Source organism: Dermacentor andersoni, chromosome 10, assembly GCF_023375885.2.
Source record: "Dermacentor andersoni chromosome 10, qqDerAnde1_hic_scaffold, whole genome shotgun sequence".
In the NCBI taxonomy this organism is placed as follows: domain Eukaryota; kingdom Metazoa; phylum Arthropoda; class Arachnida; order Ixodida; family Ixodidae; genus Dermacentor; species Dermacentor andersoni.
In genome coordinates, this window is record NC_092823.1 from 23,857,016 (window position 1) to 23,873,105 (window position 16,090).

General features: G+C 45.6%; 1 protein-coding gene across 1 annotated transcript; it reads left to right on the forward strand.

Moving 5' to 3' along the window:
• The first annotated feature begins 581 nt into the window (after window positions 1-581).
• Window positions 582-7,094, forward strand: LOC129380128 (uncharacterized). Its single transcript, XM_050168582.3, has 2 exons — window positions 582-1,137; window positions 5,534-7,094. The coding sequence occupies exons 1-2, from the start codon at window positions 853-855 to the stop codon at window positions 6,806-6,808; spliced, it is 1,560 nt and encodes a 519-aa protein (XP_050024539.2). The 5' UTR covers window positions 582-852; the 3' UTR covers window positions 6,809-7,094.
• The last annotated feature ends 8,996 nt before the right edge of the window (window positions 7,095-16,090 follow it).

The window sequence follows — 16,090 nt, forward strand, 5'->3', positions numbered from 1 at the left end:
TCTGGCGCGCAGCTCGGGGTCGGCCCTACCACGGCGAGCCCGTTCACGAGCCAACTCTCGCTGACGCTTGCGGTAGCCTGCGTCTTCCTCAGGATCACGCACTAATCGTTGTTTTCCTATAGTTGTACCTCGGATGGAATGTGCGGAACCACTAATCCAAATCTCCTTATATTAGGCGCAAGACACCATCACTGCAGGTACGGCCACTGCAATCGCTTCGACGATTGGCTGGATTGGTTTCATGATTGACATGGCTGCCGGCATTTATTTCTGGGGCAAAAAGCGCTAGCAGCCACGTGCTCATATATCGCGTTCCAATCGCTGGGCACTATTCGTTGGCCGCAAACCGCCAGCATAACATTGTTTTTTCCGAGCAGTGTGGCATCAATCGTCGATAAATTCGATGCCAATCTCACTCGATCGCCGAAAATGCGCTGTGTGACAAAAGTATAAGGTTCGCGTATCAGATAGCTTAGTATCAGACAGGGCGAAAGGAATCGCACCAAGCCCTTTCCTCCTGTTCAGCTCTTCTATTCCTGTCCCGCTTTGTCACGTGGCCCATTTCTTAGCAAAGTCAGACAACAGCGGAACAGGGTCCGCATAAATAACTTGGCCGTAAGAAGCCGATAAAATTGTGGGTAACAACACTGACGCGCCAAAGCAAGTAGATAATGTCGAAACTGTTCCACGCTAATCGCAAGCAGCGCCGTGGACAATCGGGAACTGGGCGGGGCATTATCAGAGTGATAGTAGCCTTTGCAACAGCTGAGACCACAGAGCACAGGCAACGTTTGGGAGTTTCCGCAGAAGCGTCGGCACAACGTTTCCCAGTCGACGTACGCGCTGTTTGCCATGGATTCTCAAGACCAGCAGTACACGCTGTGCGGTTTTACCGAGGAACTGGACTGGAGACCTGTGCATTTCGCCGAGCGTATTCCTGCGCACAGAATATGCAGCGCGTGTGGTGTGCTCCCCAGAGAGACCGTTTTTCTGCCCTGTCGAGACGTGCTGTGCAGAAGCTGCTACGAGCAGTGCCAAGTCACCGAAGGATACGCCTGTCCACTCGACGGTGACCAGTCTCTTCCAGAAGAGGCTGAGTGGAGAGACTTTCCTTTGGAGAACCTGCTCAGGCGGAAGGTAAGATTACGCGAGAAAAACGAATGCGTGGACGAATGCTACCGAGATCAATTAAGCTAAGTTTATTGCATATATTCAGAAAGCAAAATAGACGCGCCTTGCTAGAAATAAGTGTCTTTTCCTGTCAGGACGGAGGAATCACGAGTAAACTAGATTAAAGACGATAAGAAAGTATTACGTAGAAATGACGATGAGTAAAACGAGAACAAGGTAAAAGCAGAAGCCAGAGTTTCGACTAGTGGACTTGCCTTTAACAAAGCAAGGCCTTGAAAAAGACAAGCCCACTTGTCGAAACGTTGCCTACCGCTTTTACCTTGTTCTTGCTTTGCTCATCGTCTTTAATTTCCGTCTCCTGTCTTCCCGTGTTTTTCATTCATAGAAGTCGGCTATTTCGACGCGAAACTGTGAAGAGAAGCAACTAGTTCGACGCTATATTCTCTATGTGCCTGACATTGCTTTGCACTCGCCATAATCCTAGGTTTCGCTTACTACTGACTGAAAGCTATGGGTACTCGTGCACAATCAGATATGTTCAGCGTAGCAAGTTATGCAGAAGCACTATTGAGTTACTTCTTACCTTTGTATTTGGATTTGCTTATTCACACCTGTTATTTAGGCATGGGCGGGCTATTCTTTCATTTTGTAAGTGTATTTTAACGCAGGCATGACGCATTTCGTATTTTTTTTTCTCGACTGTCGTGTTCACCAACTTTTTCTTTTTTGCAACTGTTCTTTCCTGGCATGGGACGCTAGGTTGCATGAGTTAATCATCAAAATAGATACTGATGTACTAAATTGAACCATTATATTTACTGGTATTCTCTGATTAACCATATGCGAGTGCAGTGTTAAGCGATTCAAGGGCTATACTCGGATCGCGTGGCTACCGGCGCAACAGGATTTGCGCTCGACTCGCCACACTTTGCAAATCAGCATCACGTGTAATAACTCTTCCATCCTATACCTTGTCTTCAGCACAGGCTTTGATCTCGCAGCCTGCAATGACATGCATGTACGCGAAGTAAGCTACCCGCCGAAAGGGGATGTTTTTAAAGCGCGTCCGCGTTAGTGGCATGGCAACTCGCCGCGCGCTGCTTGCGGGCCAGTGGCCGTCCTCACTGGCGATCGAGGAATTCTCTGTGCCGCCCAGTGGATCGGCCCACGACTCATTTCAGTGGCTTGCGGCAGCCGCACAGAGCCGTGGCAAATCAGCGGCGGTGCCGTAGCCGCAATGGCTACGCTTTGGCGTCGCCGGCGTCGCACCACCTCTGATCACCCGTCGTGATTGCTCAGTCGCTTTGGCGTTGCGCTGCATAGCACGAGGTCGCGCGGTCGTATCGCGGCAGCGTTTCCATGGCGGTGAACTGTAATAGCTCTCGTGTACCGCGCATTGGGTGCTTGTAACAGAATCGCAGCTGTTCTAAATTAATCCAGAGCCCAACACAACGGCGTGCCTCATAGTCACATCGGGTATTAGTAAATCATGTTATTGGGAAAAATGGTCCGTAATGTTTAAGAAAGGATGCCGCGCCAAAGAAAGACAAGGACGAGAGTACATTGACACGGACAGGCGCAGACTTTCAACTAAATTTCATTTCAGCCAGAGGCGCAAGTACAAGCTGTCCGTGCCCCACACACTCCCAATGAAGCAGCCAGGGAAGAAACCGATTGAAACCCCGTGAACGCATATATTGTTTATTGCTCCATTGCCAATATGTTATAAAATTTCAATATTTAGGCTTGTGACCGCATTAAAATTCAATTGAACGTTTACGCTTGCCTGGGTTGATGGCCTGCTCTAGTCGGTATTTTTTTTAACAGCACCATTTGAGAGGGTCATAGCGGCGATGTGAATTAAGGTAGTGGAAAGTTGGGTTTGTTGATTCATGATCTTCGGATTGTACAGCGCAGACGGAACGACCGTAAACAAAAAAAAGACACCGCAACACATAGGGCATTTAGCAACCCAGATTTATTTTTCTTCAACACACTTTGACACTCGCCCAGAGCCACCACGAGTGCGCATATACTTATCTTCGAGAGCAAGTTCTTTATCGAAAACGTGCTTGCGCACCGAGGAGCTCAAACTACTTTCAACTTCAATGTTTTCTCTTGTTAGATTGTCGTGCATGAAACGCACAACAGTGAGTGTGCTGAATAGTGGCTCACACCGACAGGATTTACACTGAATAGCGAGACGCCAATCGCATACATTTTTGACATTGTGGTTGTTCTCTAAGTCTACCATTATTATGTCTATCAGTATTAGGGCACCACTGAAGCGCCCATACAAGCACGAGATCGAGCAGCGTTTTATCTATCAGTACGGCAACGGAAGCAGGTTTGTCCCGTTGTCATATCACATCAATATCTGAAACCATTTCTAAAAGTAAAAGCGTATACGGGTGGAACCAGTACACAAGGAAATAAGGGGGGGACCAGCGCACGTAGTGCCGATTGTACACAAGTTATCGCACAACTTGAAAGTAGCCAACCGACATAATGGGCAATGTTGTAGTTGTGTATAAAATCCTCCTGGCGTGTCGCAAGTGTTACATAGGCCAGAATGAATGATCCAGCCAGGAAACACAACCGAAAGTGGAATTGGCGCATTTGCCTGCGCAGTGCCACGTTTCAAGGAGATAAACATTCTGGGGAGAAGCTAGGGCCACACTACACGCGAAATGATGGAGGCATATCATATAAGAAAGGCCAAGACTGTGTTAGCGATACTTCCATAAGACTGTTTCAATAGGAGATAGTTTTTTCTGATAAGTTGTTGCCTCGCTAGGCTAATGACTGGTCCGGTTGCTGCGTTCTCCGCATCTTATATTTGTCTATGTATTGCCACGTGTGGCCGTGAATAAATCAATTGAAAGTTAATGCCCGTGCCGTTATTTTGTGCTCTATTCCCTGTCCTCGTCTTTATTAGTGGTCGATATGAAATGTGACATAATGTGAATTTACTTTGCAGTACCTCTCGCAACTTACGTACTGGGCGCAGTCGAATGAAAGGGCGTAATGAGACCCAACGCACCCCTAATCGTAAAATTTGGTTTACAGTCAGCATGCCCAACTGGGCTTCCCAGAAACCAAACTATGGCAATCAAGGGAAAAAACGGGGAGCACATGTCGCCTTGAAGATGACAAGTGCACTTGTGGAAACTTTCGCTCCAGTTTTTACCTCGTTCTCGTTTTGCGTAAGCTGTGGTAAGGTACATATAGGACAAACGGGACAATGAATTAACAATCGAGCAAGTCAGTACTGCAATAACGTGAAATATGGTCATGGTTGACAATTGCCAGGCCATTGCAATTAGTGCACATGCAGTCGGATCTTTTAGATGGCGACGTTTCTAGGGAAAGAAACTAGGAAGCAGAGAGAAATGATACACGTATTTCATTTTTTTAGAAACATTGGATATAGCTGTGAAGCGTGCCGTTACCAGCGTTATCAGAACAAGAAATTGCCTTTTCGCAATGACAATGACTGATACGTCGATGTCTGTGTACCCACATCTATTCTGGGATGGATATGTGAGGGCTGGCTTTCTTCAAATGAATATTCACTTGGTAGTCAGCGCTTCTTCTGTGGTACTAGTGTCTCTGTGTGTCCTCGTATCAGTCCAAATATTTGAGTTTAGTTCTCAAAAATATATTTATTCTATATGCCCTGGGAGCCTCGTAGTCTAGATATCGCTGTACAGGAAGGTTTCCACAAGAATGCATCGGTTCAAGAACCTTCTCGCCCTAGTAGAGTTCGAGGAAGTCATACCTAAGCCCACCAAGCCACTCCTCGTCGTTATACGACTCAAACGCCCGAGGACCGCAGTGACCCATTGGAACAAAAACGGATCGCCTAAATTTAAAATAACGCCACTCAAATGGCGCAAGCGAAGTTACGTCAACGTATTTAGACACTTCGCCTTCAACAATCCCTCTCATTACTAATGCACATACCACCAGTTCGCGCCTACGCTACAAGTGCTGTCGCCGTTTCACTCAAGAAAATTGAAAAGGTTCATGAGAATCCTTCAAGCCAAACAGCAATGTTTCGCGTAATTTTGTACTCGACTTGGGTTGTGGCTGCCCGATTTATACCTTCCTTGTTACTGACAATTTATTTGTAGAATGGTGACTATCTTAAAAGAGCATTATTCCACGCCCATGTAACAACTTCGCCTCACGAACATTTTCATTCCCTTCCCTTCATATCAGCACTACGATGATTTTGATGTCCCATCAAACTGTGGCACCTTATTTTTACCTTGGAGCATTCCAAGTTTGAATGCATAAAGTAACGTGGAAGATGCTAACATGGGGGGGGGGAAGGGGGATAGAATAATATGAAGATGCTAATATGGAAAATTGCTCAAACGCCTTTTTTCCCTTGCAGGTAAAATGCTGGAATGAAGAACGTGGCTGCGACATGATTTTAGCGGCGTCAGAGCTTACCAAGCATTTCTGCAATGACTGTGACCACCACTCTATGTTGTGCCCTAGATGTTCAAAGCTCGTGCTCCGTAGTAATGTGGCCGGGCATTTACAGAGCAAATGCCAAAACTATGCAATGCCTCAGACCTCCTGGGCTCTAGAGAAGTCAGACAATGACCAAAAAGCAATGATGGTTGTTCTTAATGCAAGCTTAGACGTGCGAGTAGTTGAAATAAAAGACAGGCTAGATGCACTTATTAATGATCATACTGTACAAAATGATGCGCTAGATGAAATTTCACATTGCATGAACACGGTCAAAGAGGCTTTGCTACAAAGGTCAAGCGTAAGTAGTACACTGGATCACGTTGCTGTACAATCTACAGTTACTTTAACGTCAGTTAGAGAGGTCGAGGAAACTTTGATGGACCACAGCGACGAGGCGCGTGTTCTTGCAAGTACCATAGCCGATTCAGTTAAAGAGTTGAAGGAATGTTTAGTAGACACGTGGCGAACTGTCAACCACTTCAAAGAAAACAACACGGGAAGCATGTTGCAAGCGGAGTTGACAAGAATATTGGCTGCGGATAGAGCTGAGCTCACGAAAACTAACGAAAGTGTTGATGCGCTGAAGGAAGCCTTTCGGCAAGTGTTGGAAGGTGCGGCAAGGACAATCTGCAGAAAGTGCGGAGGAAGTGCTGCTGGCATTGGTGAAGTGAAGGAAACTGAAATGGAAGGAGAGAGCACATTGAATAAAGAAAAAGAAATGGCCTTCAACACGATTAACTCTACCCGATATGAGTTTCTTGTTAAGGAATTCAAGGCAATGAAAGACAGCGCCTATTCAAAAGGCTTTCATTTTTACTCGAGTGAAAAGATATACATATCAGGCTATCACTTGTCGCCGGGAGTGTGCCTCAGAAAAGATGGAGATCATGTGTTACTGCATCCTCTTATTCAGCTGCACAAGGGTGTTATCGACGAATTTCTTCAGTGGCCTTTCAATAAGAAAATTCAGATGACCGTCAAACATATATCCCAAAAGAAACAGTGTCAGATGGTGGATAGTACTAATGGTAAACTTGCTTACTTTAGAAGACCCGAAGTATCAAGTAACCAAGCTGCTTATTTCCAAATATATTCATTTGACTTAGATGATCTGGATCGTGAAGGCTACATCACGGACGACAAGCTTCATATTGTCTGGGAGCTTCTTCCGAAAGAAGCAACATATTAAATACATGTCGTTATATTTCCTGGACGCAAACGTCGCTCTTCTAGATGCCTTTGTTGAAGGCAAAATCAAGCGTCTTGCTGTGCTTTGTCCACTATTATTTCAATATGTACATGTCTGCACGACATCATTTTAGTATGGGTTTCTAATATTGCATCCGAGCTGGATTATATTACTCTCAAAACGATTCCGCCGTAGGTGACTCGCAGTCGCTAAGAATTTTAAAATATTCTACTGTGGTTATTAGTTCATTGATACGCAAGCAATAAAGCCATGAACATTAATGCAATTCGTATTGCATAGACTTGTTTTCTGTAGTTTGCGTTAATTAGGTTTACAGTTTTAATTTACGGCCCACACATAAGGGGTAATCATCTTCAGAATATATGATTGTTTTAGAGCGCGGCTTCTTGGCGCCCATTTCTACGTTGAGCTTGGACGCTCGTCATAACCGAGCGAACGAGAACAGCGAAGGATGAAATAATGCAGACAGCACCGGAGGATGAAAGACAGCGAGAGTGAAAAAAGCGTGAGGAGGAAAGCGAACGAGGAGGGTGCAGCCGAACCATGAGACATAAAGCGAACAAGGACAGTATGGAAAAAGCGGGAAAAAAAAGCGTAATGTCGCGCAAAACGTGTTGTATGGTTACCATCTCTAAGAGAGCGCCAGTGTAACGCGCGTCGTCTGTTCGCCGTTGACACCATGAATAAGGCACGCGACAACCGCGTCCACCGATACCACATATGGAAACAAAGCGCTGCATGAGTGCATGCCTGTCTGCGGCGGCTGCTGTGAACGGCGTTTTCGCATCACCCACACACTGCCTCTCGCAATGTCTTGATTAGCTAGGAAGTTGCGCCACATTTCGCTCCGTTTGCAACGTGCCGCACGAGACAGATTCTCCGCGCCAGCCAGTATATCGCCAAATGAAAATATCTGTAGAGGTCTAGACAGAATCTCTAATGGAGATTTAAAGAACCTGGACGCTGACAGCATTGAGCACCTCACTGAAGAGATTAATCGGGTCTGGGGCCTGGTATCGTGACCGGAAACCTGCAAGTCTGCATCAGTTGTCCTCTTTCCGAAGCCGGGAATGCACCCAGGCTTTGTGAATCTTCGGCTCATATCTCTCAAGTCCTGCGTGGGTAAGGTGGCGGAGCGCGTCATTCACAACTTCATATCGGAATACGTTGAGAAGAACAGTTTATTCCCATACAACATGATTGGCTTTCGTCCGGCTTTGTGCACGCAGGATACGATGAAGGTCATGAAATGCCAAGTCAATGACCACGCAACCAGAGCTGTCAAGGCTATCCTGGGTTTAGATCTGGAGAAGGCTTTCGAGAATGTGTCTCATGTTCACATTCTGAATGCTATATCAGAGCTCAACCTGAGTGCTGCCTTGCATGGCTATATCAACTCCTTTCACAACGGCAGGCAGGCGACAGTCAAGATTGGTGATCTCATGACAGAGGCATTCGAGCTCGGACCTTGGGGCACGCCGCAGGGGTCGGTGGTATCTCCACTTCTCTTCAACATAGCAATGACGGCCGGGTCACTCGGAAATGCTCTCTGCAGTTTGTGGGCTGAGTCGCACGCTTTATGCATATAATATAACCGTCTGGTGCACCAAAGGAAGCGAAGGGTAGGTTGAAACAGGCCTCCATACGGCACTAGATAATGTCGGGTCATATCTGGAAAACGCGGGACTGGGATGCTCAACTAGTAAATCCGAGCTACTGATTTACAGGCCAATAAGAAAGGGTCGCAAGCCTAAGGGCTGGAAGCCGCTCTCGGACGTTGATATCAGTCTAGTTACACGTGATGGAAGCCTCATTCCCAGAGTCGACTCTATCTGTGGACTAGGTATGGTTATTGAATAAAATCGGTCCAACAACCTCACTTGCGCTAGGATAACCTGGAAAACGGGAAATGTAGTTAGGCACATCAACATCCTGTCTAACACAAGGGCAGGCTTGAAAGAAGACATCTGCTCAGGCTTTTCCACACCTTCCTTATGAGTGATATTATTTATGTGGCAGCTATGAACAATTTGGCACACGTCCGAGAAAAAGAAGTTGAAGATCCTCGTTCGAAAGACATCAATCGGGTACTCGGCATCCCCATGACCGCTAGTACAGAACGCCTCTACCAACTGGGAGTACACAAATAACTGGAAAAGATTATTGAGGCGAAGGAATCGGCCCAACTGTCTCGGCTATCCTGCTCTTCGGCGGGGAGAATAATTCTAGTCATCCTGGGCCTTAAACCAGTACTGGCTCAAGAGAGAAGGCGTCGTATCATTGACGAGCAAAGAGAAAACATTTACGTTGCGCCAATCTCTCGCATTGCACACCCACAGCACAATGGGGGAAGGCGTAGGGCCAGGGCGATTGCGATCCTGAAGAGCAAGGATGAACCCCAATCGGTCTGCTTCGTGTATCCGGCTCAACATGGCCGCTCCCCTCACTTTGCCGTAGTGGTAATAGATCACAGAAGCCATGCTCTTCCGGCAGCCTCAGTGGCTGGGACCACTTATTCTAAATCGGAGCTGGTTCCTGTTGCTTTGGCTTTTTCAACGAGAACAGAACACAAATATACACAGACCCTATATGCGCAGTGAAGGCGTTTGCCTCGGCCTCCATCGCGAAAGAGGCCCATAGTATTCTCAGGAACAGGGCAATCACTCCACATACGATTACTTGCTTTCCGGCACACTTGGGCCTAAATCTAGACTCGCTCACCAATCTCAATGACATTGCCCACTCCGAGGCGTGCGTACTAACTCTCCGCGCGGGAGAAGGAGCCTTGTCACAGTCCAATGTCCAACAGTTTCATGGCCCTTGCGCCGCAGAACACTATATTCATCATCATCATCATCATCATCATCATCATCATCATCATCATCATCCAAGAGTTTCGGGATGCTCTTTTCAACTTTAACGAATTCACAAAACATTTCTATCTGAAAGGAAGAATCCTTCCTCCACCACATAGAAAGCTCCCAAGATCTCAAGCTGTGACCCTTAGGATGCTTCAGACTAGCTCTTATCCTAGTGTGGCCTTGATGCACTGTTTATTCCCGTACGTTTTTAGGGCGCAGTGTCCTAGCGGCGGTGGGACATGCAATTTTGAACACATGATCTGGTGATATCCCTCGTTACGAGAGGATAAGGACATCACTGAACAGAAGTTGAACTCGGCCATTAGGAGCTCGGAATACAGTCGTCACCATGGGGCTCTCCAGTAAGCCTGCGAAGCGGTGGCTAGGTTAGGTACTAACGGCCCCCCACTCCCCCTGGGAGCGGCCCGCGGTGTCGCCTTAAGGGGCGGCGCTTCTCATGATCTCCTTAATGAAGTTCTTCGTATACGTATCCGTAGAGAGGCGCTCAAATTTTCCGTTAGGGCATATTTCATCGTCGATGAATTTTTAGAGCGACAACTCTACCAATCCAGGTTTAAACCCAGAAAACGCCTGTTTCCGTAAATCTAACCTCCTAGCTCAGCCAAAGTCATATTGGGACTTTGCCTGCACAATGCGTTTTCAAGTGAAAACGAACAGCGGCTGAAGGTCGATCTTTCGAGCCGCTAGCTGGCTGTATCCAAGTTCTGTTGTCTTCCTTTCCTTGTTTTCTTTTTTTAACGTTGGTAGGACATTAGGCAGTATAATAACGAACGCTTGATGGCGCAACCCACCGCCCCATTCCAAAGGGGACACTCATATGATCCATCCATCCACCGTTACTGCGCGTTCGCACCGAGAAGCATCTGTGCGCTGTCTTGTGGTGCACTTGCAGCTAGGTTGTTGTTGCTACAAGAGTTGAATCTCTGTAAACCAATGGTCTCGTGCTTTTGGAAAGCAAGCAAAACCGAGCAATCATTCGACAAACTTGGTTTAACCACTTTCAACCCCGACGTTTCTGCGAGCTCGTGACCGCGCTATCTTTTTTTAGTTGTACATTTTTTTTAACATAACCTGTCACTTATGGCACAATTTGGATCCTTGAACTAAATCCCTGCATGTGGCGCACACTACGTCTAAGAGCAATCAGGGGCGTGTTTGAGTGATTAAAAGAATTACACTAATTACCTGTCTTACTGATTGATTTACAGCACATATTACAATTTGCGGATTGGACTTAGTGAATTAAAAGGTATATCGACTTGGAATGAATTATATGGATGGCACTGGTTTTGAGATATGCGCCTTCAAACTTGCGGTAAAGTGTCCCTGTTTTTAAAAGGACTTTTAGATGGCATCGCTGGCATCAAGAGAATGACACAATTTTGGAGCGCGAAGAGAGGCATGAGACGAAATAATGGTTGACAGGGAACAATGGTTAGCGTCAATTTTTTATTCGGCAACGTAGTCATGAAATGTATACAATACACGATCAGATAAACGCCTCAATGAATCCTATTTCATTCGCGTGCAGAAACAGAAGGCTCACTAACAGAGTCGTCCCCCTCCTCTTTATGTGAAAGAATTCCAGCAACAAGCCGGCTCTCTCATTGTACCTTTTCTCAAGAAACTTCGGATCTCAAAACAATGCGTCACAAGAAGAAGAGCTCACTAGCCCCGCCATATACGTGCTTCCGTCTTTGTTTTTATGATCAAGGCGCTCGTGCCGTGTCCGCATATTTTTTGCGCACCTAAATCATGGCATTGTTGTTGCAATCACTTAATTAGGAAAGCGCTGTTTCATGCATTGAAGCACAAAAGTAACTGGAACGCCGGTGTATCTCGCCGTACAATTCGGAGATTAATTTCCTGAAACTGGCGCCACCTTGAGACTTCATTCCATGTGCGTACACCTTTCGAACTGGTCGGCTAAAATTTCTAAGCCGCAATACTTGCCGTAAAGTAATTACTTATGCAGTTAACGGGTGAATTTTACTATTACGTATATTATGCATTGTCATTTTAGTACAATTAATGTCCTCCTCGTCGAGTAATTTAGTTCAAAGGTAACGATTGGGCTATCTGCCACAGGTGATTTTTCTGGATTTGGAGCAGAGTAAAAAGGACGCATGGTGTAAACAATTTGCTACAAGTACGTAAGGCTAAATTCATCAAAGCAACTTTGTTTCGCAACATTACAAGGCCAAAAAGGTGGCCGAAGAAAAAGCTGCTATAATGCAGCTTGACTGGGCTCCAGCCACCCATCAGCAATGGAGACGAAGCACATCTAGCATTACTAAACTTTCATAAAAAGCACTGTACCAGACATACAATGAATCCAAGATTATATTACCATCAAACACGCCTTTCTAAGGACATGAAATAGAAAGGCTAAGTTCTCATAATATACTTACATAATACAATGGATAGACACGACAAAACAAAACATTTTTTTTCTATTGCGTGAATAAAATTCTTATGTCTTTCTTCGCTAACGTTGTGACGTCAATATTTAGTGTGTCATAATGATTTAATGTCATTGGCAATGTATGCCGAATTCTCTGTCCGCCGTACTTTGTGCGCGAAATGGATGGGATGCGAAAATTCGCAGTTTTCTGGCAGCGAGAATAAGGAGGGATGTTTCTAGCTGCAGGCGGACCGAGGCCCAAATTCTGAAAGCTTCCTTCATGACGCGCCCTTAATGGTGGATTCGTTGGTACTGTCTCACTACCGCAACACAGCCCCGAAACTGCGTTCAAGCGCCACTTTTTCGGAAATGCTTGCTCACATAATGATCGCTTGTGTATGCACCATTAACGTGCCGCTGGCAATTTCGGAGGCGAGCTAGATATAGCGGCTCAGAGTTTCGGCAGACAGCAACGCTATCTCTACTAAGTTCAAATAACACAAACTCCGGGAGAACGCAGTAATAAGAACGGCGGAAAAGGTAAACGAGATGAGAGAATAAGCTGGCACGATAGGAGAAAAAAAAAAGGGCCGATCTCATGCACTGTGGGAATCAGTTGTGCGAAGCATTTTGCAGGTACCTGCATATCGAGCATTATATTCAGCTCCACCAGGCGATGCCAGGTGGACCAACCTGTTCTTCCAAATGGAATAGTGTGTGTGTCGCGAGTATACGTGTGTGTAACGACAGCGACATGACGACAGCCACGCTGTAGACAATCTTATGACAGCAGTGGCGTGATCTCCACACCGGCCGTGTGACGCGAACCTAGAACACGGCGATCCTTGGATTCTACATATGTGTAGTAGACGAACGTAAGCGAGAAGCACGGATTGTGACATTATCAGCGACTACTTGTTACAATCAATGGTACATACGGTAATTTCTTATAGTGAATATTAATACGGAGATGACATTCGTACTTAGGCGAATAAATATTAAAACTTAATTGGGCGACCAAGTAGTCCTCACAACATTGTTCACTTTCTGCGTAGCGGAGCTGCTACGAGGAAATTACCGGGCAAAGTGGACCGGGCAAAGGTAGCAACTGCTTTAGCAATTCTTCCTTGCTCTCTTTGATGCTGAATTTCATATCCTGGATGCGGCTGTCGGGGGGTTCTGATTGCAACGAAAAAGGTAATAATTATTTGCGTTTAGTTGCGCATGCTTGGTGTATTGCGCTTGCGTTGTGGACCCGCTATCACCCTTCACGTGTTTTCCCCGTCCAATTCTCTTGCTTCATTCTGGCATATATAAGGTGTGATATCCTTGCGAATAGAACCAGTTGTTAGTCAGCGCTTTTGTATGCGTGTCTCCGTTCTTGTGGTCGTCTGTTTGCGCTGTTACCAATAAGTTTCAAAGTGGGCCACTAGGCGATCGTGCAGTCCAACAACGGTGCCTCAAAGCGTGAGCTGTCTCAAGGAAACACGACGGCAAAGCGGCGTGGGGCACACACGCCAAGTGTTTGAAAGAGCTGTCAGTCTTCGGAACGCAGGAAGCATGCCTGCGATCGTGACATAAGAAAAAAGAAAGCTCGTGGCCTAATGGGGACGTATACCCTGAGGATTACTTTTGGCGATACAAGCACTCGATGGACAACAGTGCTAGTACCGGTATTGGCAATGTTATTGTGGCCAACGGAAAATAAATGATGATTGGAGTTTATTGAGGCAAGGGGCAGATGTGCACAAAGAACGCCCATGCTATGATAATAGACTGCCATTGGTAAAAGAATATTGATCATCGGGACGAGGATGAAACATGACTCTATAGAGGCTTAAAAAAAATATTCGTTGCAAAGTGCGCAAATATATTCGTAATAAAATTATACAATGACACATGACCTACGCTATGCAGGAACAATGTATTAAGAAGAGGTGTTGTATTAAATATGTCCCTACAAGTAGCACTACTACCTCACCAAAGCCCTTAGGCACAAGGGCCCGGAGGTTTGTGCCATATATGTCGTTACTACCACAGCATCAGCCACTCGTGAGAGGATGGGCTACGAATATTGTAGGCTTGTAACGTGCAATAAACTGATATCTTGTAAAAAAAAGTTAAGAATGATTTATGATCGAAAATTGGTTCTGCTCCGAAAAAGGACACCGGTTGAAGGGGAATGCGGCATCGGTGTGCTAGATGAAAGTGCTTTTTTCTTCAGCTTCTGAATCCCGACATTCCACCAAGACATCAGTAACAGTCAGCCTCTCACCACACCTACAAAAGGGCAGGTTCATGACCAGTCAGCAGGCAAGATTAAGTACCGTATGCGTGTCCTATTCTCAGTCTACAGAACATCACACCAGTTTATCACGCTTTTGTTACCGAAGGCCAATTTCGCACGTGCGGTTGAATAAACTGAAGTTAGAGGTTTCACAGTCCCAGATGGATTGCAAAAATTTCACTGCATTCTGCGCAAGAAAGACGAAGTCTGTGGGACCTAAAAATATTTGTTGCGAAGTGCGTAAATGTATTCGTAATAAAACTAGACAATGATATATGACCTATGCTTTGCAGAAACTATATAGTAAGAAGAGGTGATGTACTAAAATATGTCCTTCAAGCAGCACTACTTCCTCACCAAAACCATTTACCTTTACTGCCTCACCGTTTCTGCGTGCAGAATATTGCATTCCGACGAGGATGCCCCGACTGCCGCGTAAGATACGCTATTATGTGACTTTGATGCGTAGGTATAAAATTCTGGAAAGGAGTATTTCAACTGGAGTTCGAGAAAGTGCATACTGATGTGCATCTCTTGAACATGCTTTGTAACTTCGACAAAGGTTACCACAGTTACCACAGCCACAGTGCCTTATTGGAGCCATCAGTGGATCCATATTAGTGGGACGTTCCTTTCCTGGCTCAGCTTCCTCATGTTTAGTGACACAGGTTTTCTCATTGAAGGTCGGTTTTGAGGTAATGAGGTAGATTTCAAATCATTAACGGCTTTATAACAATGGTGCCGAGGATTAGATTCAACTTTAAGGAAGTATGCAAAGCTTATGTACTTTGAAGGTCGAGTGACCACTCTATATATTTTACGTAGAAACTCTATATACGACTTCTTCTGAAGGCGCCTGTGGCCAGGCGAATACCTGAATATGAACGGGATCCAAAATATTTAATGCACTTGGAGCGGTAGTTTGATACACCGTAGAACCATAGTCGAGACATCACCGTACGAGGCTCCTGTACAGTGTAGGTTCAAAGTCAAGTACAACGCCAAAAATGTCTGCTTTGTGTTCAAAGGTAAGCGCTGACCATGAAGCTGGATACTAGGATCAGGGACAAGGCCACTCCTCCTTGTAAAGAGGACACAGGTGCTTTTCTATGGATTCAGCTTCAAGACGTTCTGATTTGCCCATGCTGCGACTTCAGTCTAAACTGAACGTGTCGCTCGCTGACTGCGATGTTACACGATTGAAATCCAATTTGTATATCATCGAGATATGCTAAATAAATTATAGTTTGTGGAATACACGAACGTAAACAGTTCAATTTAACAATAACAATAAAAAGTGTGCAGCTAAGTGAGCCCCCATTCGGTACCCCAGGTTCCTGTGTAAATGGCCACGACAGAGCATTGCCAACTCTAATACGGAATGTACGGTGTGAGAGATCGCTTTCTATGATAAGCATGTTTCCGCGGATACCAATTTCCGATAGATTTCTGATAATGCCGAAGCCCCATGCGGCCTCATAGGCCTTTTTCATATCTAAAAAAAAACACACAATAGTATTTTTATGAACATTGCGAATGTTTGCGTCAACGCGCCCATGATGGTCGGTTTTGGACTGACCTACTCGAAAATCACGCTTGATAGGGATAAACCATGTTGTTTGATTCTAAGAAATACGAGAGACGGCGACGGCGATTCATCCGTTTTCGAAAAGCTTACATAGGTTGTG